This window comes from Pogoniulus pusillus, chromosome 13, assembly GCF_015220805.1.
Source record: "Pogoniulus pusillus isolate bPogPus1 chromosome 13, bPogPus1.pri, whole genome shotgun sequence".
Classification (NCBI taxonomy): Eukaryota; Metazoa; Chordata; class Aves; order Piciformes; family Lybiidae; genus Pogoniulus; species Pogoniulus pusillus.
In genome coordinates this window covers 10932605-10958565 of record NC_087276.1, presented here as the reverse complement: position 1 = coordinate 10958565, position 25961 = coordinate 10932605, and the positions used below count along the sequence as shown (strand labels likewise).

The window sequence follows — 25961 nt, the reverse complement described above, 5'->3', positions numbered from 1 at the left end:
AATACATAAACACAAAATTGCTGTGGGATTGTTCATCACAAAAGGATAACGTATCTGAGCATGAGAAAGATCTGTACTCTGGTCTAATATAAAACTGAAAAAAGTTGCCTGGGACTTCATAACCTCTTGAAATGTCACCATATTTCCTCTGAAGCTTCAGGGTGCATTTTTACCTTGCCTTCAATAACATAAATATCAGATACAGAAATTTAAAAAACTGTTTAAAACGTGAAGTAACAATCTTTCACTTACCTTTCCCTTAGGAAAAAAAATGAGAAAATGAAAACCACATAAAACTAGATCTTCTCCAGGAAAGCCTGTGACTATTTCACTAGTTGAGATGATAAAGTAGCTTAATGAGACTGCTTTCTTATTGGATGTTACAGCCCTATGAAACACCCTATTCAATCTATTTGTAAGCTTAACTATGTGTATTTTGGTATGCCAAAACACAGAATAAGGCATAGCGTAATGAGCTAAACAAAACACCACACAGGAGACAAAGATACCAACTCAATATTAGTACCATAAACCAACAGAATAAAAATAATAAATAATGTTTCTGTTTAAAATGGTTTTCTCCTAGTGTTGCACTATTTGCACTAGGAAATCCCAAATAGTTCTAATTGTGAAATAAAGATGTTTCATTCGCAAGAATCCATGTACTGTTGATACCCATTTGACTTCCAGCGATTATTTGGTTTGTAATTCTCATTTTAGTGCCAGTGTTCTAGATATTGAAAAAAAGTTGTAATGCAACTTACGTAAATTATTTGGAGGTGGTCTTGTCTCCATGTTTTCATAATGTTGCACATGTACTACAATGTTTAAATCTCTTTCCATATGATCTGTTGTACAGGGACCTTGAGGTCGCATAACATCAGCAAGAGCCCTGAAAGTAAAAAAAAATCAGAATGAAACCCAGAAATCTGCAAGGCATTACCAATATATCCCAAGGATTTGAAGTCTGAGATGCAGTCTGTCATACTGGCTGCTGGAGAAGCCAGCTTCATTCACAGGAAAATCAGGGCATCAGATTCATGGTGAGACCTCGTACCTAAAGCTCTTTTTAGGTTGTCTTAGTGTGCTAGCAGTAACACACTGGACACATGTAAAGGTGTTTACCTGTCTTGGGTTTGCATGAACATGAATTAAGCTTGTTGAGATTTGTGTTCTGCCCTTGCATGTGGTCAGTAACATTGCCATCTTGGTTAAAGGAGAGCACCTCAGCACCTAGACCTTGTCTATAGCTTCCACAAACTAGTTATCCTCACACCTAGAGTACCAGCAAGGCCTGTCAAAGTAATTTCTCATACTTGCATTTGCACAAAACAGTGGTCTTGGCCATTTTCGTTCAGAAATGTCCCCAAAGTTTAAGGGTCTCATAATTTTCATGTAGGAATCCGATAAGTACAATATTCTTCATGAACAGGGATTTAAGCTTTTCCCATCCGGAAGGGAGATCAGAAACTACTTTGCTAACTTCTGAGTGTCTTAGTCACTAAGATGGAGCAAAGCTTGTACAGGAACACTCCTTGATGCCTTGAAACCAGTACAGAAACAAGATGAAAGCTTTATGCTAACAAAGAGAGAGCAAGTAAAAGGACTTCTGACAGTTAGACAAGGCTCAACCTGATGCTGGTTGTGGATTTTTTCTGCAGAGCTGAGAGGCAGATTCAGCTCACTCAGATATATTTGCTAAGGTCTAGTTTTACTGCCCAGTGTCCTACTGAGTGTAAATCCATTCTTGGGCATACAGGTAAGCACACACACACCTGTACCAGGCCTCTGCATCCAGAGTTACTAAGTTTTAAATTGTGAAACTCTCAGCACGTCAATCTCTGGCTCTGTCTGATTCTGGACTATGGAGTTTCACAAGTGACTTCTGTAGGAGCAGGATTAGCCTGTAGGTATATGCCACGTAGCTACCTGAACCACTGTGCCATACAAAGTAATTGGCCGACCTGCAGAAGGTGTTGCCTGAAGCAAAGGAAAGCTATGGTAGGTGTTATCAGTGTCTTCAGGGTTCAGTGCAAGTTTCTTTTTCTGTTCAGATCAACACATCACTGATGATGATTTGCGTCCTTTTTTGGTTTACTAATTTTAATTTTTAGACTCCTTGATGTTTTGTTTTGTTTTTTAAGGGAATGGATGCATTTTCTGGCCACTGTTTAATTTTCTGCAAAAGTACATGCAGTGTGCCAGATACTGCGTCAAGAAGTGACTAGCTTATAAACTAATAAATAAATAAAAATAAGTACACTCACTGGTGAAAGCTAAGGCAAGTACTATCTAGCTCCTGCACTGTACTTCTGTGACATAATGATTTCTTGATCAAGAAGCACTGTACTTTTAAATATTAAAAAGTAGCTTTAAGTTACAGACAGAGAAGAATCCTGAGCTGAATCTTGCTTTCAGATTGAAAGAACATTGCTTTGGTACATAACTGAAAGATACTGATGTTTCATTGTGTTTATGGCTAGCATTATGTTATTAAAATATTTGTTACAGTTGTGATCAACATGTTACACTGTTGATACTGTAAAAGGTCAGAAGACAGTAACAAAGTGATTAATGGTATCAGAGCAATGCTCCCGTTTGAAGCACTGCTTACACAGCAGAAATAGCAGAGTTGGCCTACATAGCAGAATAATAAAAATTCAACAGAAGAAATCTCACAAAGGTATGTAGAAAATGATGCAAAAGAAAAGCAGTATATTGTAAAAGTTAAAATAAGTGGGGACAAAAGCCATTAATATCTAGTCAATCTATGCAAATACATCTCTATGCAAAGGAAATTACTGACATCAATATTAATTCTAATTCCAGAGGCAGCTGGACGCATTTCTGGGAAGAAAAGAACAGCAAAGGTAAGTTCTTTACTTCAATGTGGGAGTTAAAACTGTGAGATTTTGTAATATAACTTTGTGAAAGGAGGTTTCAGAAATGCTTTCTTCATCGCCCTTAATCTAATGGTGAATGTTGTTTACTACAGACTTTAAATAACACCCCATATGACAGCCAGTTAACTACTGCCTGTCTGTGAAAATGTCAACTAAGTTTTCTACCATTTTAGAGAGCCTTTTATTCGAAGGAGTTTTAAAGAATTAGCTGCCCCACTCCTACTCTATTAAGAGAAAATTAACTACTCACCATCAAGTTCTATTTTTAACAACACAGCACCTATGCATATGCTGTGTTAGCTAAAATTGTTAGCTTGTATAACAAAGAGCTTGTATCTTCCACTGATGTCAAGGAGAGTTAAAAACATAACATCTCATGTCACTGAAGTACAAAGGAAGTGCTCTACCTGTGTTTTGTTAATTTAGAGATTTGCCCATATAATGAAATGGATAAAGGGAGATTTGTGCCTCAGTACATGATAAAATCCTCAGATTTTGATTTGAAAATTTCCACATAGGCCAAGGTCTGTAATAGTACCTTCATGCATTTGTCACAATTGAATATATTCATATTGATTTTGTTCATTATCTGAGGAAATTAAGAGTTGGCCCCAATGAGAATTTTTATATACACAGAGTGTGCAAATATACATACGCCTTTGCTATAACATGCAGAACTCAAGATAACTTTGTAATAGGTAGCAATATCAGCAGGTCCTGTGTATTGATATTGATTGAAGTACTACAAAAGTGGGTAACTGTTACCTACATAGGAGTTCAGGGCCCAGAACTATTCAAGCATCACAAAACCTCAACATTTCTTTTGCCATAAGATTCCTCTCTTTGGATATGTAATACTATTTTCAAGTATAATAAAGTATGCAAAGCCAGGCATTTCCATTACAGGTAGAAGCTTGAAGAATCCAAAACACAGGTTATTCCATAAAAGGTAATATTTTGCCTCCAAAACCAGGTCAGAACCCATAAGGGAAATAATTTGACTTCTGTGATTCAGTCAGACTGTTTTGACCTCACATACATGCCTTTTGAATGATCAACAAAAGGCTTACCTTGTGAGCTCAGTACACTGTGAAGGGAGAAAGAAGAGCTCAGATGGCTCACAGTATTTGGAAGGGTGCTAACATACTGCCAGAAGTACTACTGGAAAAAAATGGGAGCTATAGCATAGAGCATGATTGTAAATATTGTTCTTTCAGATCTTTCCATGTTTGTGCATCCTCCACAAGGATTAGGGAAGAAAACAAAGGTGTGGTTTTATTTGCAGAAAAAGGTCCATGAAATAGAAATAAAGCTTTTTCCTTTCTGCTCATATTCAAGGGAGAATTCTCCACTTTAACTGATGGAGCCCCATCAGTGGAAGTCCCGCTGTTGCAGTCTGTAAGTAGCAAGAGCATGCTGCCTTCGTATGCCTGACAGAGCTTCTAGGTCTGTTTCAAGAGGCAGATGAGTTCTGTTTAGGCACAACACTGCCACATTCCTTCCCTTTGCCATATCTAACAACACACACTATCTTATTCCCCTATTCTAGAAAGCAGGAGGGTAAAAGAATATTAGTAGCCAAACAAGGTAACTCTTAATGCTTATTTCTTGGACACTGTGGTTGAAGGGATTAAGCTTTTAATGTCAAGTGAGAAATTTTTAAATTAAAATAATGATAAAACATCATCTCATGTCTAGAGTGAAATATGCAGTGTAGAGTAATACTCCTCTCTATTTTCATCTTCCAGATTTACAATTCCTTGCCAACAGTAAGTGTTTTACTGAAAAGCACTGATGTAACAAGAAAGAAAATGTCAACAGTGTCACACTTGTCCTTTTTTTTTCTCAAAACAAAAGGAATTAACAAACTTTCTAAAGAAAGGACACATTGTGACTCTTTTTTTCCTGAAAGAACATACCAAATAGAGATTTTTTTCCCTGTGAATTATTTGCACTAAATAAATATATTTCCCCAATACTTTTTTCAATATCAAGTATTTCAGGGGAATTGCATGAAATAAAGGGGTGTTCTTGGTTTGTTTTGTTATAGCAGTAAACAAAATATAATGAAAGCAAGTGTATGGAAACTACACTCACCAAACCTGTAAAGTTTCCTTTACTGACATTGCACCACTCTTACACACACCAATGCCTTACTTCAACAGCAGATCCACTGACTGCAAGATGAAATAAGGAATTCATAAGTGTGGTACAGTTTAGCTTCAATGGACAATGTTCTTATTCTCATGTGTCAGGTCTCTGTTCACATTTTTTTATATGTTTAGTAAATCAAAACTGGAAATATATAATTTACACCAGTTGTTCTTTTTACTTCTTTAAAAAAACAGCCCTTATAAAAAGATCTGTTCACATTATGTGTTGTCTCTTAATAAGCAGCAGCTGCCCTTCCACAGGTGAATTCATTCATAGGCATTAAGAGGATTCAGGTGTTTCATGTAGCCACTGGCTAGGGAAGAGAAGGGGAGCAGTCATCTTAGCTCACAAAAATAGATGACAAGTCACCCTTTCTCTGTTTCTTGCTGCCAATCAAAATGGAGTAACACTTAGCACTTTTGGTTTGGCCTACCTAACACTCTCAATGCAGTATATTTTTGCATATTAATAAGGTTCTGAATTAAAACTAAGGAGCATTCTGTTTGAGTTTGGTGGTTTGATATTGCAGTGATGAGTGTTACCAAAAAAACATTAATATGAATATAGACTACATATTATTTTAATTGTTGGTACTATTAACTTTTTTAACAGATAAATTATTTCCTCCTCAAGCATTGCAGCCTTTTTCACAGAACATTAGTACTGTAAAATGAGCTACAATGCAATATTTTAGTTAAACACACAATTGGGGTCAGAGAGGTTACTTCAATTCTTCAGTAAATGAGCAGATTTTTAGACTGCCAAAAGGATTTACAATTCAAAGTCGTTTTCCACATGAATGTTAAGACCACATAACAGCTGTAAGAGAAGTGAGAAAACTTTAAAAAAACCCCAAAACCTACAGCACTGTTTTTTTCAGAACATGACTAGCTATTACATGTACTGAGTGGGTGACTGTTTTTCCATGTGATCATGACTTTCTAAGTTTCTGTATAATCCTGACTTGAACGTTTTCATGGCATGAAAAGTACAAGATCTCAGACACTGTTAAGTAATCAGGTAACAGATGACCTTTTCTAAGAACCACTTCAGAAAGCTAATCTTTATGCATACATGACTGAAGGATTTCAGAATGATTTTCCAAACCCCTATAATTCTATTTCCATAAACTAAGACAGAATAGCCTTTCACAATACTCTGTACTTATATTTTAGATAGCAAATATTTCTACTAATAGAAATAGGACCTAATTAAGCCAGATATATAAGCAGGGATGGATACAACTTCACTCTGTCCTGGTTTTTGTAGCTGTTACAAACCCTGCCTGTTTGCCTGCATGAAGACACTACAGAAAGATCATGGGAGAGTTTTTTTCCAAACAAGCTCTGTAGTTTAAGATTTAACCAAAAAAAAAAAAAAAAAAAAAGGAAAAATCTTGTATTTTTATCAATGTAGTACTTGAAGACATTCAAAATGTCTAAAGAAGCATTATACCTCATTGCTCAACAAAAACATCTTTGCAGAAGTACCACTGACACACAATGTTGACTGAAATTTCTGCAATGTGCACTGTTCCTTGGTAGTAAAACTGTATCCATATCAGCCAGTTTATAAATAGCAAGTAATTGCTAGTGAACTGGTGATGCATTTGCAGGAGTATTTTTGTGGCTTTTGCTGTTCATTTGAGGATAAGCAATTAATCAAAAAGTCATGCAGAAACTTCAGTAAAAAATAAGGCGCTAGATGTGTAGAGTTGACTATTTTTCTAAGGATGAATCTTCATCCCAGCTTTAAAGACTGTGAACTAGACCATTACCAGTTAGGGCAAGAGGAAGCTTTCTGTCACACTGCATGTCCAGTAGGAGGTATTCTTTTAACTGCATTTCATTGCTGAAGTTGCCCAATATGCTGGAATCTATTTAGATGCTTTAATGGAGCTGTTTGCCTTTTTTAATGCCTTTCTCCCATCTGCTTCACTTTCATGTGCCTGGGATTAGCATAAAGAATCAGACAGACTGAAAACTTGACAAATGCATTATGCCTTGATTTTGAACTACTCTGACAATCTCAGTTTGGAATATGTTGTTAAAACTATTGGGCTCTGTCCTGAGTTGCCCACCTGCCTATCCACCACTAGGCTGCCAGTATCTGGAGCAAAAGGTACATAGCATGCCTAACTCTAGGTGGGGGAGGTTCTCCTTGATATAACTCAGCCATTACACTGTAGATACACAGGATAACACATATATGGATGAGAAAAGACATTCAGGTTCCATTTTTTACCCCTCAACAATAAGTGAAAAAATGTTAAGAAAAACTACAATAGCTTCTCCTTTTGGCATCTCCCTCTTGCCTTCCACCCTGGCTCATTTTCACAGCTTAGAAATGTTACAAATAGCTTACACACTTGCAAGGGTTGGGGGGGGAGTAGAGAAAGTCCTGCCAAAACCATTTTGCAGCTGGAGAGGGAGGGTGAGATGACATTTGTTTACATCCTTCTGTTGAGAAGTAAAAATATTTTCCAAGCTTTGAAACTGTTGGAAGTGGGAACCCATCAGGCTTTCTATAATTCAGTGTTGCTGGATTCACAATTTTTAAAAATTGTTTTCCTATTAATACACATTGTACCTGGGAACACTTGCTGAATTTTGTTGGGGAGAGGGTCAGGCACTGCAGATAAATATGGACTACTGTCTGTGCAGACTCCACAATTGTTTTTAAATCTTCCTTAGTATGCATGTGCTTTGATAACTTGGACTTGTGAAAGCACAGGAGCTCTGCTTACCAAAAGTTGATCTCTCATGGTTGCCTTGCAGATTAATGTAGCCTGCCTGAAAGGAGTTGCTTGCTTTGTGGGAGCACATGGGCTCCACTCTCCTCCTTAAAGGTAGGGGGGAAGGGGACCCTGCTGCCTGGCACTCAGGCTTACCTGGACATGTGCTCCCGCTGGGGTCTGTGTGCTTTCTCCAGACCTAGTTTGGTGAAGATCCCCACCAGCACCATGACTGCCACAACCCCACAGATGATGTAGACAATGAGGTTGGTTTTATCCCTGGTAGGATCATGCAGAGGGTCGTCTATGCGGGAAGGAGGCTTCCCAGTATTCATCCACAACGGTGTCTCATAGTTTGTGCAGGTGCTTTGATCCAGCCTTGTCTTCTTGAACTTGCAGCAAAACCTGAAGCCACAAGTGCCGCAGCAGAAGATAAACTCCCCCGAGCTGCAGTTAAAGGGAGGGTCCCACTGCCCCATCACGTCAAAGTAGCCCCTGCAGAAGTCCGGGGTGGGAGGTGGCTCCGAGGGGTCTAGCTGTTCCCCAAGGCTGGAGTGGTTTCCTCCCGAGAGCACCACGAAGCTCCCCAGCTGCTGACCGGCTTTCTCCTGAGCCCGACACACCAGGGTGAGAAGGTCCGCCACCAAGTAGCTCAAAAGCAGCCGAATAAAGCCTTCCATTCTGCCTTCCAGCCGCGGCTCCGCGATGCTGCTGCCGCCGCCGCCGCCGCTCGAGCTGCTGGATGCTGCGCTGCGCCAGGAGCTAAACATAAAGGGGCTCCGTCAAGGGCCGGGCGTCCGCTCAGCCCGTGCTCGCCTTCAGCACCACAGACAGCCCCAAACGGGCCGGCCAGCGCCGGGCGGAGGACGCCGCCCCCGGGCAGTGCCCGCCGCCGTTCCGCTACCGAGGAACCCGCGGGCGCGCGGCACTTGTGGAGTGCGCAGGAGAGGGAGCGCGCGGGAGGAGGAGGACCGAGGGGTGGAGGTGGCAGCAGGAGTGCGGGGCACTGCGCTGCGCTGCGCTGCGCGGCGGGCTGGGGAGAAGGGGCTGGCGAGAGGGGCGTGGAGGCGACCACGGGGTGGGCAGGCTGAGGCGAGGACGCTGCAGGGGCGGGAAGGAGGAGAGAAGGCAAGCGAGAAGCCTCCCCGTGCTGCCTGGTGCAGGCGCCGGGGGCACCCACCTTCCGCTCCCCTGCGGAGTCCGGCGCGGTGTCTCGCACAAACTCCCTTAGCCAGCCACGGCGTCCGCCAAGCCCCGCCTGCAGCTGGGGGAACCCGAGGGAGGCGTCGGCTGCCCGGGTAGAGCACGGGAGGCTGGACGGACTCGCCGTGGCATCTAGCCGGAGAAGAAAGGCTGCCGCCAAAGGGGAAATCAGCCTTGGTGGGTGGCGTGCGGGTGAGATCGAGGGAGCCCGGCAAGCCCAGCCCGTTCTCCGAGGCGCCCGCGGGAGACTGAGTGCCGTAGACCCGGAGCTACTCGCCGGCCTGCCCGCCCCGAACACCTCTCTGTGGGGTTTCTGCCCTCCCGAGCACCCCCGATGTTGAGTTTTTTCCCCCATCAGCTCTGCCTCGGAGCCGGTCCTCACCTCGCCAGTCCCGCCGCGGGGCCCGTCCCGCTCGGCACCGTCCCTTTACATAAGCGATTCCTCGCCCGCCGGGCGCTCCCCACAGGTGCGCCTCCAAAAGCGCGGGAGCGCCTCCGCGCTCCTTCCTCTCCGCCGGCCCCGCGCGCGCCGCCCTGAGGGGGTAACGGCCGGCGCGCGCCGCCCTGGGCACCCGGCCAGGGCGCGTGGAGGGCGCGGAGGCGCCTGGCGGCCGCGCGAGCAGCCCCTGCGCTGCGGGCACCCGCGGGCGGCAGCCCCGCGCGAAGGCGGCAGGGCGCCGCTGCCCCGCTGCGGAGCGCACCTGCTCCCGCCGGCTGCTCTCCTCGCAGGCCTGCGCTCTCCGGGGCTGCGCTCACCTGTGCGGCACAGGCTGCTCCCGCGGGCGGGGCGGTGTCCATGGAGCCGTGCCTCCGCTAAACCACAGGCGTGAGCGGCCGCCACCTGCGCCCCGTGCACCTGCTTCAGAGCGGGGCTGCCTTTGTGCCTGCTAAACAGGAGCTGCCCCTGCACATCACTTATTTGAAAGCGTTGTTACATGCCAGTCAGACCGACTCCACAGGACACACTGAGCCTGCGGGCTGCTTGCCAGACAGAGTCAAAAGAACTTCCCCCAAACTGAGAACTGACTCTGGGAAAGACTTTAGTGATTCAGCCCCCAACCCTGTTACTTAACTCTCTCGTCTCCATCTTTCGGTTGGGCAGTGACCTGCGCAAGTAGCGACAGCATTTTCCTGAATACTGTGCTGCCACCAAATGTAGGAAATCGTCCCATTATGGCGTGATTTAACAGCGCGGGCTGGTGCTCAAAGCACCTTCCCTTTTTGTGGGGAGCACGTCTGTGAGAGCCTGGCTGCAGCCTTGCGGGCTACCTGTGTCTCCGGGGAAGAGGGGCTCGTGTGCCAGGTGAGCTGCGTGTGCGCCGTGATTGCTGCTCACCCTTCTCCCACCTGCTCTTGCCAGGTGCTGTATTGCTGCTGCACTTCAGGAACTTCGGCCAACTCCGGGTGGAGTTGATAAGTGGTAAATAAACAGAAAGGTGAGGCAGAGGACAAAGCAGACGTCTGGAATCGGAGAGGGCTGTAGTTAGCTAATTGTGATCCTTTGCCTTCTTTTAAAAATAGACTCCAAGTACAGTGATGATTCCACTGAACAGTCTGACAGGAGGTAGGTGAGAAAGCCCCTTTATTTCTCAGCAGAGTAAAACAATCAGTAACAGACCAAACCAGCGGGGTTTTTATTTTAATTCTTAAAACCTCCACCTCATCAACATCCTCTTTCGAGTCTCCTCTGAAATCGTATCATCCCTCTCGTGTGCATACTTCTCTCCACTGTTATTTATTATTTAACACTTTATGATGCAGTTTGTGCTGGAAGTACTGCACAAAATGAATCTGTTTCATACTTACTATTGTGTCTAGAGACATTTAAGGTCCGGTCCTGTCAGATGCTTAAGATTATGCAAGTTTCCCTGTTGATATGACTGCTAAAAAGCTCCTTAAATATTCTGCATGATCATTGCTATGCGTGTGCAGAAATATCAAGATTTATTTATTTTATGGGCTATTAATCCTTACTAGTATGGTAAAAGTGTCTTGTTTCACTGAATTCTTGGAGTTTTCTTTCAGAATTCCCCTACGTTTAAAAAAAAGCCCAAAGGATTTATGCTAGACTCCTACATTTGTAGGATTCAGGTCCATGCAGTCTGCATCTAACCCTAAGTGGCATATAGTTGGGCAAAAAAGGAAAGCACTTAAAGCTCCTTGAGGAAAAAAAAATAATCCTTTGGCTCTATAAGACTTTAGATCAGAATTATGAAGCCTAGAATCCATAAATCATGTTACCCTAATTAATTATAAGTTATTCTAGCTGTTACACTCCTTGTGCCTGTTATTTGTATTAGCAGTCAAGTTATTTTAGCTATACCAGAATTAGAATTCTAATAATGAACTAGAGTTGTTCTAGACTAGGGCACAAACCTTTCATCACCAGACCAGCAGCTTCATAGCATGAGGCTGTAAGTACACCTATATGATCAAAATATAAACTCATTAAGTATAATGATGGAAACAAGAAACTTATTTGAGAGAAATTGCTATTACATGCAATAGTGAGGACATCTTTGGGTCAGTATCCTTAATGATTGTATGATTCCTTATAAGGCTTCTCTTGATCAACTCAGACAATAAACTTTTAATTTATTTCAGCTGTCAGACTGAGAAACATGAAATATTGCTATCCACTTTCAAGAATTCCCTTTTTGACATTGCTTTAAGGTAAGCAATAATCACCTTCTTTTCTACAGTTTTATCCCATAAGAACTGTATTTTGCCTCTGAAACAATTGAGAAGATCATAGAATCAACCAGGTTGGAAGAGACCTCCAAGTTCTGTTGCTGGTTGCCTGGGAGAAGAGACCACCCCCCACCTGGCTACAGTCTCCCTTCAGGTAGTTGTAGACAGCAATGAGATCATCCCTGAACTTCCTCTTCTCCAGGCTAAATACCCCCAGCTCCCTCAGCCTCTCCTCATAGGGTTTGTGTTCCAGGCCTCTCACCAGCTTTGTTGCCCTTCTCTGGACACATTCCAGCACCTCAGCATCTCTCTTGAATTGAAGAGCCCAGAACTGGACACAGTACTCAAGGTGTGGCCTGACCAGTGCTGAGTACAGGGGAAGAATAACCTCCCTTGCCCTACTGGCCACACTGTTCCTGATATCTAGAGCCTTCAGAGTTGTCTTTACTTGAGCACATATCCATCTAGTTAAATGAATTAAGCACAGACCTGACAGAGAGTCAAGTATTTCTATTACTTTTTTCTCCTTTTTTTTTTTTTTTAATGCTTAATTTCACAGAGACTTTGACACGTGGATCAGTGTCAATACTTGTTCAATTGTAAGCTAGGAAATAGGAGGATTTTTTCTTGGTAAATTTTGTAGCAGTGTATAGCCATGCCTCAGCAGAAGTTGCATACACTCTTCTATATGTTTATGTGTGCATGTTACATGTTCAGTCCTGTGTTTAATTGTATGTATACTTTTAGAACTGATTATCACAGGGTTTTCAATGTAAATAAAAAAGTGCTGAAAACCAGGAGAGAAAATTAATGAGTTAACCTGAATGTTGAAGTGATGATAAATCTGAAGACAACAGAACAATTAGACAATACAGGACAACTGAAATGATCATGTTCCAATATCTACGTTTCATTTTTGTTAATAACATATTGATGCAACCTCTAAGTATTTCCCAGGGATTGATTACAGGCTGGAGAGAATCATCTAGTGGAGGGCTACAAGGATGATTAGGGGTCTGGACAAGAGACAACTGAGAGGGGATTGAATAAATGTCTATAAATGTCTAAGGGCTGGGTGTGAGGAGGGGGGGGACAGGCTATTTTCACTTGCTCACTGGGATAGGACAAGGAGCAATGGATGTAAGTTGCAGCACAAGAGGTTCCACCTCAACACAAGGGGGAACTTCTTTACTGTAAGGATCACAGACCTCTGGAACAGGCTCCCCAGAAGGCTGTGGAGTCTCCTCCTCTGGAGACTTTCACGGCCCATCTGGATGCACTCCTCTGTGACCTGAGCTAGATTGTACGTCCCTGCCCTGGCAAGGGGATCATTGGACTCAATAATCTCTTTGGGTCCCTTCCAAGCCCTGACATCCTGTGATCCTTTACTGAGCACTCAGCTTTCTAGTCAATCATTAATTTCCAAGAAATACCATATACCTCAATAATTACTATTAAGAGACATTCCAAAGCTGTGAATATCTGTCAGAAAAAAAAACAGCTAGACAGGTCTGATCTCAAGCAGTATTGATGTGAAAGGTATTTTGGGATAAGAAATGTCATGTGGAAATTTGAATGAAGCAGTCAATGTCTGTTTCCTTGACAGTTACTTCATACTGTAACAGGGTATTTAGATATATAGATACAAAATGTACTGCAGGAGGAAAACAAGAGGTGATGATTGTACTGTAGTAGGCCAACTGGCAGCACATTTGCAATCACTGTCTTTAAAAGTGCAGTTAAATATGAGAAGATGTCTACTGTGAACAGAGAGCAGCTTGAGACACGAAAAAATACCTTAGCAGACATGAGCTTGAAGAAGTAAAACAGGGAGGTTACAAGCAACATTAAGTTTACAGATACTGAAATCAGTTCTTTCATTTACAAATGTTGTAAACAACCCTGAATTGACATGACACAGAAGTTTCTTTTGAACACCTCCACATTCTTGAATCAGCACAGATCAGACAGTCCTAATTGTTTGGAATTACTAAGTTTTGCCATTCTCCTGTGAGGAGTATGCCTTCCGCTATTAGGATTATTGGGTGCTTAAACCACAATTGAATCTAGACAGTTCTTTCAATTACACAGCAAACACTTCCAAAGTCTTTCTTCTTTTAGCCAGTAACTGCAATCATTAGTATCAGTGCAGCAATGTGTGAAATCTCAGTCTGCAGTGTGTGGACACTAAATATATTTCCCCTTTTAGAATTTTGGAGCATGCACCTTTTAAACTAACCTTTCTCCTTTTCAGTAGGGAAAAAACCTGCATATACAGACCAGGACAGAATGAGCTGGTGCTTATGATTTCATGGATTCATAGCAGCTTTAACTAAATAAGCTTACAAACTTTGAGTGTTTTGTAGCTCTTGCCTTCAAGTCTGAAAATACACTTTCCACAAAGTAAAGGAATCACCATCAAGAGACCTTAATGAGCTAGGAGGTACTTCATGAATGAAAAAAACATGAGAGACTTGTTTTCATGCCTCACTGAGGCAGAAGGTAATTTATTGCAATTCTGTGATTTAGAAATTACTTTTATCACCCAATATTTTCTCTTCAGTCTTGTAAAATCAAAACGATAGTATTTGCAGAGTTTGGGGCTGAGGCAGGCAGTAACAGCCTTCACATTTGGAGTGGACTTCAAAAAAAATCCTGAGAGTTCTTATAGCTTGAGTTGAATCTGAAGGAAATTCAGATAAATTCATATAAATTTAGAAGGTAAATGGAGTAATTTCACATACATAAGAAGAAACCACATGTATACTGCAAACACCTTCAATACACAGGAGTGGAAAACAATTACAAAGATGTCTAAAGCAGTTTTCATCCATTTAACTGAAAAATTAGTTGTTGCCTCAGGTTTGCCTGTTGCACAGCTGTTTCTCTGATTCTGAACAAGGAAAACCGAGTCAGCTTCTATCTGGCAAAACTGACATTACTTTTAATCTGTAACACTGTTGCAAGTACCTGTGAACAAGGTATGTTTTTGCATGTTATAAATCAGACTGCCATAGAAATTCGATCTGGAACGACTGGCCAGGCGTCTGAGGAATGCTGCAACTGACAAAGAAGATCATTCCAAACTTGTGCCAACAAAACCTTTATGTCTTGTTAACAAAAAGAAAAGACAATAAAAGCTAGAGAGGATCAAAAAAAAGGAACTTCTTTTGTATCCTTCCAACTGAAAACCCAACTGTGTTTGTTCTCATAAGATAATTTTTTTCAAGAGGAAGCCTTTCTATACAGACCTAAAATAGCATTAAAAATGCTCAAGGTTAAAGTCAGTATAATAGGGTGTATACTGTGTCTGAGCATAGAGAAGCTTTGCTTCGACATAGAAGGGGATACATAACAGAGAAAAATGTCTTAATGCTCTGCTGTCTGAATCCTCAGTCACTGAGATTAAGAAGAAGATAAGTTTTAGTGTAGAACTGGGCATTCTTCAGACCTGGAACATCCACAAATAGAAGCCATAACAAGAAGTCATCAAATTAGTGAGTCGATTTGTCATTTTTAGTACTATTAACTCTCAAGGGCTATACAAATGAGCTGTTAACCTCAGAAGTAAAGAATGCTCTTCACAGAGATGTGAAGTTATTATGTTACTTAACTAACAAGAGGCTTTAGCCACAGTGTACTTTGCATGTCTTCCAAAATGTACTGTAAGGCAACCAAAATTGAAAGTTCTTACTCAACATTAGACCTTTTTAGTGTGCCTCCCTGATAATAAGCTTCAATGATGTCTCTCCATATCATTGTCATAACATGCCCATCTGAGGCTTGATGTATTTTGTATCTTATATATAGCAATAATATATAGATGTAGGAACTTTCAGATTTAAGAAGAAGAAAATTTCTCTGACAGTTCCATTTTTAAAGGATGCTAACTGTTAAAAGATGCTAGGAATTTTAAAATGGTAAGTCACAAGACAGATGAAATAAGAGGTACAGAGAAAGCAATAATGATCTGAGTTCTGTGATGCTTCTTTTTGATTATATGACATTGCAGTTTTTCATCTGGTTATCAGATTCACTTATGGCTGACCAAGATTGTCAAGTGTAGTTGCCAAAGGTTAAATATCCACAGCCCAACTTAGCATCTACTAAATTCAACAACCATCTCTCCACTGATTTAAAATGGAAACTACACTGGGTGATTTTGTTCAAGGGATGCTGAATAATCACAGCTTACACTGAAATCACCAGCCCAATAATGAACTCGGAGACTAAATTTAGGCACATATGTTGGAAAACTGTTGACGTGCACAAATACATTCCAGACCATGCTTTTAGACAGATGGTAACAACTGTCCCTTCTTGACTCCACTTGACAGCCACTGTAAAGAGCAGTATGAAAGCTGGCTCCAAAGGGATTTGCTTCTCTGTCCTCTAGCAGGATAGCCAGTGAGAAGAAATCATCAACCATATATAACAAGAGATGGGTCAAAAAACCATGACAATCTCAAGGTGGAAAAGTAAATGCTATTTCATATATTTTCTTTCTGGAGAATATTCTGATGATGTTAAACAGATTCATTGCTATTACTTCTCTGCACAGTACAACTCTGTTATACCTACATGTGTGGAATATCTATCTAGAACATCTATGCAGGTATTCCTTTATACTTGTCTTGAATGTAAAGACATCAATCCAGGCTCCTTGCTATTTTCATATTGTCAATAGTTAACTGGAAAGTAAAGGCTTAAAGTAAATAACATGTAACAGAATGTTTTTTCACAATTTCTTCTTTTTTTTTTCCTACTCCTTGTAGTTTTGTAACATTTATTTGCCTTTTTATTATTGTGACAGTGCAGTGATCTCACAGCTGGATAAGTAATAGGACAAATAAAAGATTTTAACTGTAATGTGAAATGAACATTAGGGAGTTTTGAGAAGTGGTGCAAAAAGATGCTGACAGCAGGTTCTAGTGGTATCTTTTTGTTGTTGTGTTTACTTAGATCAGCAGTTTAACCTGCTAAATACAGTCTCAAGTTTGTAACATATTTAATCTGCTTCTTAACACAAACATAGGGCATTATTGCAGAGTGCAGTAAGATTAAACGTATTTTTAATACAGAACACTGGCACCTGAGTGTAGTTTTTAGTACTGATTATTTGATCTGTATATTTGTATAAGCAAGTAACATTGGAGTAATATGTAAAGAACTTGCAAAAGAACTACTTCTGTATAATATGGAAATAATATATACATATATAGGGCTAAGTGTGACTGAATACTCGGTAAAAGCACAACTCAAAATCTCATGTGTGTGTGAATTAGTCTGTCATTCACTCCCATACACTTGACAAAAAGCTGGCCTCTTTAAAGTCAATTTTGTAATTTATATACACCTTGAAGTCTTAAGTATGATTTTTTACAGTTTAACAAATTCTCCCTGTGAATATAATGATTATTCTTTAAAAATAAAAAGAACTTTTAAAAGTGCATGTAATTTCTATGCCAACTAGAACAGTTGATGTGAGCCTTAATAATATGATGAAGAAACACATAATTTAGATGGATGAACAATGGGATCACTTTCCTACATAAACATGCAAGCATTTCAACATAAAAAATGACCATAAGTGAAAAAAGGCAGATATCTCATAATACCCAATTATTTCACTTGTTTCTGTCAAAATGTTTAGCTCAAGTTTAAAAAAACCACTTGCACAGCAAGATCAGAAATAGATCCTTCATGAAAGCCTGAAATTGAATCCAGTTTTCAGTCTTTTATCTCATTGCAAAGGATTTTTTTTAGTATTAGATCTGTTTGCTATCCTTAATTACTTATTGACACTGTATGCAAAGGAAAAGGTATTATTAGTGTTAACAGGAATATTACCATTAAATTCAACTGAGTGAAAATTCCACTCCAAAGACCAAGATTTTAATTTATTCTTTTTTTTTAATAAAACATAAAATTCCATTTGTTTCAGTGTGCTCATTTTATGTTAGTGTTATTCACAGTGAAAGCAAACTCACAATCTAACATTAAAGCATACAGAAAAAGATAAAGACAAAAGCAACAAAGATTCTACAATTCAACCACGTTTTGATGCTCACTATATGAGAGAATGTTAAAATATTTAAAGAAATAATATTTTTTGCATTCAATGCACCTTTAGGCTCCAGTGCAGATAACTATATATTTTGTTCAAAACTTATTCAGACAGAACTGTGGTCTCTATGTCCGTGAGAACACTGAAGCCCTGATGAGGCACGTTCTGCTGGCAGAGTGGTAAGGACAGCTCTCCAGCACATATGCTGTGGGAAACTGCCTGCACTACCGTGGAAGCCAATAAAATCAGCAGCATACTAAATCTTCCTGCCTACATCCATCCTAAGCAACTTCTCTGTGCCCTGCCAATGTAAGAGGATGAAAGCCAGTTCTCGCTGATTTCACGACCTTTCACTACAGCTGCATTCCTCTGGGACAAGAGAATAGTTAGCGCCGTACTATGAATAGGTAACATTTTCTTGGCAGATGGCATACAGCTGTGGAGTTCATTCCCTGATGATCCTGGAAGAATTACAAATCTCATCTTCTTAAGATTAAAATGGAACATCTCTTCACCTACTTGTTCCACAATTATAGTAATGAGAATAACAGAGTCATCCCTCCTAGGCCATGAGAAGAAACCAGAGATCCTTTACTGCAATTACTCTTAGAGCTTGTAAAGGTGTTCTGATACCATGGTGATGAACACAGTCTAATTGCCAGGATAGATGATGGATTCAGCTGGCACTTCTCCATCCTCCCCCACACATCATGGTGCTCACCACAAGAAGTTTATGATTTTGTCCTAAAAATCTTTTGAGTCTTATTGGTCTTTACAATTTTACTTGCAGAAACTGCAAAATGCTCTCTTCACTTTGTTGTAGTCTGGACTGTATGAGAGGTACTTTTTCAGAAACGACACTCATAACATATATTATTCTCTTGATAAAAGAGTCCTCTATAATCCTTGCTGATAAATTAATGTGAGTGCTCCTTCTTGGCAAAAACTTATTTCATATACCTCTCTACCTGCTCAGTCACCTCAAGCAAGTTTTACCCAGAACAGTATTATGTTTGCTCATTGGTCAGAAGCTCAAACAGAAAGTTCTCTAAGTTAATTTCTACTTTGCACTTTTTTTTTTTATTTACACAGGACTTGCACAAGGATGAGAGGTTTGGATTTGGTTTTTGTTTGGTGGCTGTTTCTTCTTTAATCTAGAAGCTAAGATAAATACTTGCTTGACTAGACTATATAAGAACCCAGAAATACTCTAATTATCTTTTCTCCAAGAAAGGAAAAGTGTGAAAAATAACAGCAACCTCATTGGTTCACAAAACCTTCTCAAGATATTTGCTCAACTCTTAAGTCATGAATAGTAAACATTGCTCTTTTAAACAGCCAGATTCTTAACAGCTGCATTGTACAAGATTACCATTGCCTGTTGTGTTATTTGGTGTCCTTGCTGGCAGTGTTATAAGGCAGAGTCTGAATGGGTACGGATAAGGTGCTAATCTTTCACCTGCAGAAATTGAACCAGCTATTCTCTGGAGTAAGTGGAAGAACTGCTTTGGTGGGGAAACTAGATGCCAGCCTCCAAGGCTTAGAAATCTGTTATTCAGTATATTGTGTTAAGCATAAAACATTTTTCACTGACAAATTAATTCTGAATGGATTTTAAGTTACTAAAATCCTTTGTCTGTGTACATACCTGGACACTTCCAAAACAATTACACCTCAAAAGCTGGATAAAGTAGTAAGTGCTGGGAGAGTATTAGCAGATTAAACTCTAATGGATCTAAATGGGACCAGGGCTCCTTTCATCAAGGGTGAATTTCACTGTTTGCTTGAGTTGCAGAAATCTGATTAACCAAAGTTTATCTAGAAGCAAATTAGTGCTAAAGTGTGAAAATCAGAGCTTTGAGACTACTAGCATAGCCTTATGCTATCTTTTTTTTTCATCCAAAGAGCCCAATTAAGCAAACCTGGCAAAAGCCTTAAAAGCCAGTGTTCTCTGATGGATGTCAGTGAAAAAAAAAGATCAATCTTTTTATTAGGACAAAGGGCATCTGGTTGCTCAATTAGGATCCAAATGGGAAAAATAGAGTGCAACACCAGAACTACACAGACTTCTTCTGGCTTTGGAAGCCAGGAGGAATGACTGGAAATTCTAGTGTCAGTCTGTTTATGATATCATTACTTCTGGCTGACAGCAAGATAACAGATGCTTCTTCAGGTCAGGGCTTCCCATCCTGTTTCTAGACAAGCTTTCCATCTTTATTTACGGTAGACGGACTTCCAAGTACTGTAGCATAGCAAATGCATGAACAGACCATGTACAGATCTCTCAGTGCCTTAAAATGCACAGTGGGAAGATATCTGCTACAGTTTAGCTTACAAAATCTACACTGGAAACAAGTTTAGCCTTATACAAACAGTTCAGTGCTAAGTAAATCCTGAAACAAAGACCTAGGCCAGAAAAAATTATATGCGGTTTTTATGCTGATTCTCCTCCTCCTCCTTACTAATTAACTTGCATTAATACCTTTTTTTTAAATGGCTATACATTTTATATTTAATGATATTTAAACATTTACTATAGTTTGCCTGAAAATATATCTATAAACTAACCTGTTTTCCAGTTATTCTGACCTACTGAGCCAAATTAGGTATAAAGATTTCTAGAGAGGCAAACAGAATAGTTGTTTCCCATCAGTCTGTTCTGGCAAGGAACGTGGAGATCTCCATCTAGGTATGCTTAAAAGTTTAACAATGAGTGCTAATTTGCCAGAAGTTCAGCAGTGATAAATTCCCACTAACTCAGAAGTCTTGAATACTTTTTGCAGAAGTAATCAGACAATACAGTGGTAGATGAGATTAGGTAGGATCACCTAAAAACTAAGTTCAAAAGGTATTGTCATTTTGGAGTCAGGAATAAAAGAAGGTTATCATATGCAGAATTAAATACTGTAGTGATGTGTAGCTTGAGAGTGTTACATCACATGTTGTATGTCAAGCAGGCATATTACATCAAGATCTTCACACACTGAATCAGATTTAGCAATCACAAGTTTTATACACAAAATATGCATATAATATATAATGCATACATAGATATGATTTTTCCTAAAAGCCAGTTACTCTGTTCCAAATGCCTGTTTTTCCATAATCCCTGTTTTTCAGAGAAGAATCTCAGATGCAGACTCAGATACTTAATCTCTTTCTGTAGAACATAGTGTTAGACACCTTCAAAGGAAAGAGTACCCCCAGATCCCTCTCTGCCAAGCAAATTTCAAGCCACTCTTCCCCAAGCCTGTAGCATTGCCTGCAGTTATTGTGACACAAGTGTAGGACCCAGCACTTAGCTTTGTTGAATATTATACAGTTGGTCTCAGCCCATTGATCTAGACTGTCCAGATGCCTCTGCAGAGCTCTCCTTGCCTCCAGCAGATCAACACTCCCACACAGTTTGGTGTTATTTGCAAACTTACCAAGGATGCACGCAACCCCCTTGCCAAGGTCATTGATGAAGATGCTAAACAGAACTGTCCCCAATACCAAGCCCTGGGGAACACCACCTGTGACAGGCCACTAACTAGATTTAACTCTGCTCACCTCCAGACAGTTTTGACCCAGCAAAGAATGTGCCTGTTCAAACCATAGACAGCCAGTTTGTCCAAGAAGATGCTGTTGGAAACCATGTCAAAGGCTTTACTAAAGTCCAGGTAAGTGACATGCAGCCTTTTTCTCATCCACTAAACAGGTCACCTTGTTCACATTCAAGGTCTTTCTACAAGGTTTTTGAGTACAATACAATTCCTATGATATCTGCAACTCAAAAGGTTGCATTTTGAACTATGGAATTCATCATGAAATGAGAGTAAGAAGACATCTCTTGGAAGGCTAAACCTAAACAAAGATCAAAGGTTTATACTGCATTTATAAGCACTTGAATCTGATGTGTCTTTTCCCTGAAAAGATTATTTCCATTCATGCTAAGATACTAACATAAAAAATATTTATAGGGAAGAGACAGGTGGATAACCACTCATCTTACTGTGAATTTGCGTGTGCTACAGATTAAATTAAAAGCTGATAAAAGTATATTTGTATTTTCTTTATATTACAGTTAATTGCTAAATACCAACACTAATCAGCAATCTTGCTGTCTCTGCAAGAGTCTTGGCTTCACTTTTAATATGCAAACTCCACCAGCCTACGCTCTACTAGGAATGGTAAGTTCATATATTTCTTACCCAATTTCCTTCCATTCAGGAGCCCAAATCCACAGGAACATATAATGTTTTGGATTTGTGCATGTAGCTCCAAATGACACCATATACAATGTGGATGCTGTAGCTTCAGTTGTTAGGAAGGCTTTTGGTTTCCACTTATTTTAGGTTTTATTTCCTCCTTGGCACTTATTACATTCTTCCTAGCATGCTAAGTTCTTCTAATGTTTAGAAATATTGTGGAACTGAAAAAAGGCATGATCAATTAATTCCTTCATTTGAATAATTAAACATTTTAAATACTCCCTCCATACCTTATGTTCAGCTATATATACAATATTAATAGAAGCTTGTACTGCACGCTGCAAGAGAACGTTAGGCACATAATTCCTTGAACCTGGGGAGAAGAACATTTACCTACCAATGACAAAGTTATCTTGTTCTAATTCAAATGGGTTTCACACTGTAATAATTGCACTGTGTGAATGTTGTGCTTTTTTATTAAAAATTCAGCAAAGTTAATTATTCAAAAAATTGTTATGGTTGATGAATCCATCCCACTGTGTGCGAAAAAAAAGATGTTAATCACACTTGACTATTTTTAGGATTGTCCTGTTTTATCATTCATTCCAGCAGCTTTCTACAAAGTAAGACCATTGCATAAGTTCAGGACCATATGTTTCTAGCCAGGCTGTTTGTTGTCAGACAGGTGTTGTCAACATGTCATGGTTAAACATGGTTTGCTACATCTTTGCTTGTTGAGTGCATCGCCACAAATGATCTTCAGTCTCTCCAGTTCTGTGGACTGGCATTATATAATTTTCACACTTTCAGAGCCACTTTTGAACAGCAGCATTCCATAAATCCACCATGCTTGTTGAACAAGTCTCACTTGGCTTCATAGCAGTAGGGTCTTAGCTTTACGTAATTGTAAAGCTACAATGAAGCTACATTCTGAAGCAAAAAAGGGTGGGCAGCAGTACATTTCACAAGGCCACTGGCTACATTTGCCAGGGAGTAAATCTGCTAAACATTGAACACAGCACTTTTCTCATTCTTAGCCTACTGGTGTACTGAAGAGAGCTTTTACACATTTCCTACTGCAAATGCCTTCAACTAACCAGCAAACATCAACATTACCTTTAATGGTTCCAGATCAGCCGGAGAAGGAGCACTTCAGATAATTGATTTTGCCTGCTGTACAGGGAACATATCTTTATTGTGATCCTTCAGCAAATCTGTGAACGTATCAGTAAGACTAATCAGTATTTCCACAAAGTTCTCCATTGTTTTGAAAACAGGAAAAAAATTAAAGAGTGGGGAAAACACTTTTCTCTTGTCAATTAAATCCTGCTCTTTTTCCATTTGGACACTGGACTTTGTTGCATTTGTAATAGAGACTTGAAAAATGTGGCAATTTACACCCGTCTGAATACACCACTGTAGGAATACACACAGTGTTTGTTGTCCTTGATTTAGTTGTTATGAGTAAGTACAAATGGAAGAAATCTGAAAATGATCATCACAAACACAGTGAGTGAAGACAGTAGTTGAAGAGCTAGTACAAAACAGGTGGATTAATTTTGCCATAAAGGGCATGCAGTCTTGTCTTCATCTATTACTAATTTTGAAAGTAGAAGCTTTGTAGTGCATGATATGTCTTCACTCATAAATCAGCTTCTCTGTGCTTCTACCTGTGTCCAGATTTGATCTTTATCTCTTTGTACCCAAGGCCTGTAAAACACCTTCAGGTCTAGACCAGGAACCTGAGAGAAGTGGAAAATGTAATTTATTGCTGAGATAATACTGTTGAAAAATGGATCCCTCTGGTTACCTAATGCTATCATTAATAGAAAGGGAAAGGTCCTTGAAGTTCTGAGAAACAAAAGTACTAGATATAGCTGAAAGAAAGTCCACACTAAAACACAAAAAAAACAAATACTGTTGAATTTTCGCATTTCATACAATTTAAGAGGTTTGTAATAGCAATAATTACCTATTCAGCTTCCTTCATCAGGCTCTGAACTAATTTTCTTCAGTAATTACTTGAGCGAAAAAAACCCCAAACTTAAATGGGTCATTTATGCTTAAATTAATCTATGTTTTTCCCAGAGTACCCTCTTTGTTCATCTCCAATTTAATTACTGAAACAAAACCCTGTTTTATAGAAATCTGTGGCAAAATAGATTCATCGTTCATAGTCATCCTGTTTCAGGAAGTTCAGTGACTGCTATATTAGTGACATCACAGATGGTAAAGTCAAATTTAAAATCTATTTCACATGCAAAATCTGGCACACAACACAAGTGAATACCAGTGTATAGAAGACTTCTATGAGGATTTTATAGGACAGAAATAATTCTCTGTGGCAGATTAAGATCCTCTCCTACTGACGCAATCTATTGGTATGGCTGTATCTTGAGGAAAGAGCAGTGGTAGTCTGAGACCCTTGAAGCCAAATCAACAAGAGAGTTTACTTGTCTGACTAATGTATAACTACAGTTTCCACTTACACAGCAGACAGTTTTGTGGTGTCAAACCTCACTCTGTGGCAGAAGCCACAACTTCGCAAAGTGTTAAGACTCTGGTTCCTCTTTCAGAGTTTTTCTGCAATCTCCAGGTGTACTGTTTTTCTCAGAGTACTCTAATGTCAGTCTGCCCAGTCTGTTACCTCACAATGGTGATGTACATCTGCTTCTTAAATAAATACTTCACTCAACAAGTGAGCTGCAAAGAGCCTGCCTGCTAAATTGAGGTGACCAAAAAAAAATTCCCCCTCTATGAAAGAGGATGAATTCTCTTTATGCAAGAACGGATGAAAAAGGAAGCATCATTTTATCAAAAAAAAACAACCAAGTTGTTTGCATGTTTATCTGCAATGTAAAAATGGGCTTTTCCAGTCTAAAACAGAACTTGCTGCTTTAGGCTAACAGACAAAATGATTTGTCCAGTACTTTGGCAATGCATCTTGAGTTAAGCAATGTAATAGTAAAACAATAATGTCCTTGTTGCATGCCCAACTGCAAAAACATCTAAATGTTCAGACTGGTTTTTGGTTTGTTGGTTTTGATTTTATTTTTGTTTGTTTGTTTGTTTAAATACTTGAAAGATTGATGGTGGTTTGAGGGTTTTTTTTTGGCAGAAATAATAACTGTAGTTAATGATCATCTGGGTTTGGTTTTTTCGGGTTTTTTTTTTGTTTGTTTGTTTTGTTTAGTTGGTTTTGTGCATTGTGGTTTGTTTTTTTTCCCCTAATAAAATGTCATTTATCAGCAGAGAAACAGAAAGGAATCTGAGAATCATGAGCATAGTTGCATAAACTAAATACTGTTTCTTCTACTAAATTGCTGCATTCTCTTGGAAAATCTTAAAGATAAGTCCAGTAAGTTCAAATCTGAGATCTAGATGTGAATTAAAAGCTCTTAAATCTAGATTTTCTTAGACTAAGTCTATTAGTATATACCTGAAGCCTGTAGTACTCAAACTATACACACTCATACACACATACACATACGGAATAGTTTCTTCTTACCTATTTAAACGCCTAATTCCCTGTCATTCATGACTAGACAAGTCTTTATGAGAAGCAAGAGCATACATTTTACATAATAGGCAATAATTCTGGAAACGTGTGCTTCAAATAAAACCTTGGCTTTTTCACCTATCTCTGTCCCTGCTGGACTGCTATGCATTTTCTCTTTATCAATCACTTTCAATAGAAACTCATGACCCAAAGACCCACGGGAGTTCATACCTAATGTCTGAAAAACATGCATCAGTTCGGATAGTTTCTTCTCGTCTAGCTGTCTCATTCACTGGTGTCACTACTGGTCATGACTTCCAAATTTGCTGGCAGCCCAGCTCTTAATTATTCAGTGAAAGTTGCAAATGCTCAGTGTACCTGAAAATGAAATCTTGGGATAGGGAAATCTAAAATCAGAGGCACTCTGAGTCAAGCAGAATTCTTGAATATTTGGCAGCACACAAAATTAATTGGACCTCAAAACAACCAATAGATATAGAGCCTGTATCTGTGTCAG

The 25961-nt window shown here is 39.7% G+C and overlaps 1 protein-coding gene and 1 long non-coding RNA gene across 7 annotated transcripts in view; one reads left to right on the top strand and one right to left on the bottom strand.

Annotated features, from left to right (window-relative positions):
* SHISA9 (shisa family member 9) overlaps nucleotides 1-9859 on the bottom strand; it is a 184243-nt gene extending 174384 nt beyond the window's left edge. Inside the window, exons 1-3 of one of the 4 annotated variants that reach the window (XM_064152968.1) lie at nucleotides 9751-9859; nucleotides 7948-8553; nucleotides 765-892 (exon numbers count right to left, since the gene is read on the bottom strand). In XM_064152968.1, the coding sequence (XP_064009038.1) occupies nucleotides 765-892; nucleotides 7948-8471 (652 nt within the window). In that variant the 5' untranslated portion in view covers nucleotides 8472-8553; nucleotides 9751-9859. Of the gene's footprint in view, nucleotides 1-764; nucleotides 893-7947; nucleotides 8635-8971; nucleotides 8993-9376; nucleotides 9549-9750 lie in introns of those variants that run through there. The other 3 variants (XM_064152967.1, XM_064152969.1, XM_064152966.1) reach the window with 3 other exon arrangements.
* On the top strand, nucleotides 8861-24905 carry LOC135180504 (uncharacterized). 3 transcript variants are annotated; one of them, XR_010304463.1, is made up of 6 exons: nucleotides 8861-9171; nucleotides 10355-10558; nucleotides 11599-11667; nucleotides 21311-21414; nucleotides 21819-21924; nucleotides 24524-24905. It is a non-coding gene; the product is annotated as an uncharacterized LOC135180504 (long non-coding RNA). The 3 variants fall into 3 exon arrangements; XR_010304462.1 differs by lacking the exon at nucleotides 24524-24905 and adding an exon at nucleotides 22983-23189; XR_010304461.1 differs by lacking the exons at nucleotides 21311-21414; nucleotides 21819-21924; nucleotides 24524-24905 and adding an exon at nucleotides 13940-14040.
* Nucleotides 24906-25961: the final 1056 nt, after the last annotated feature.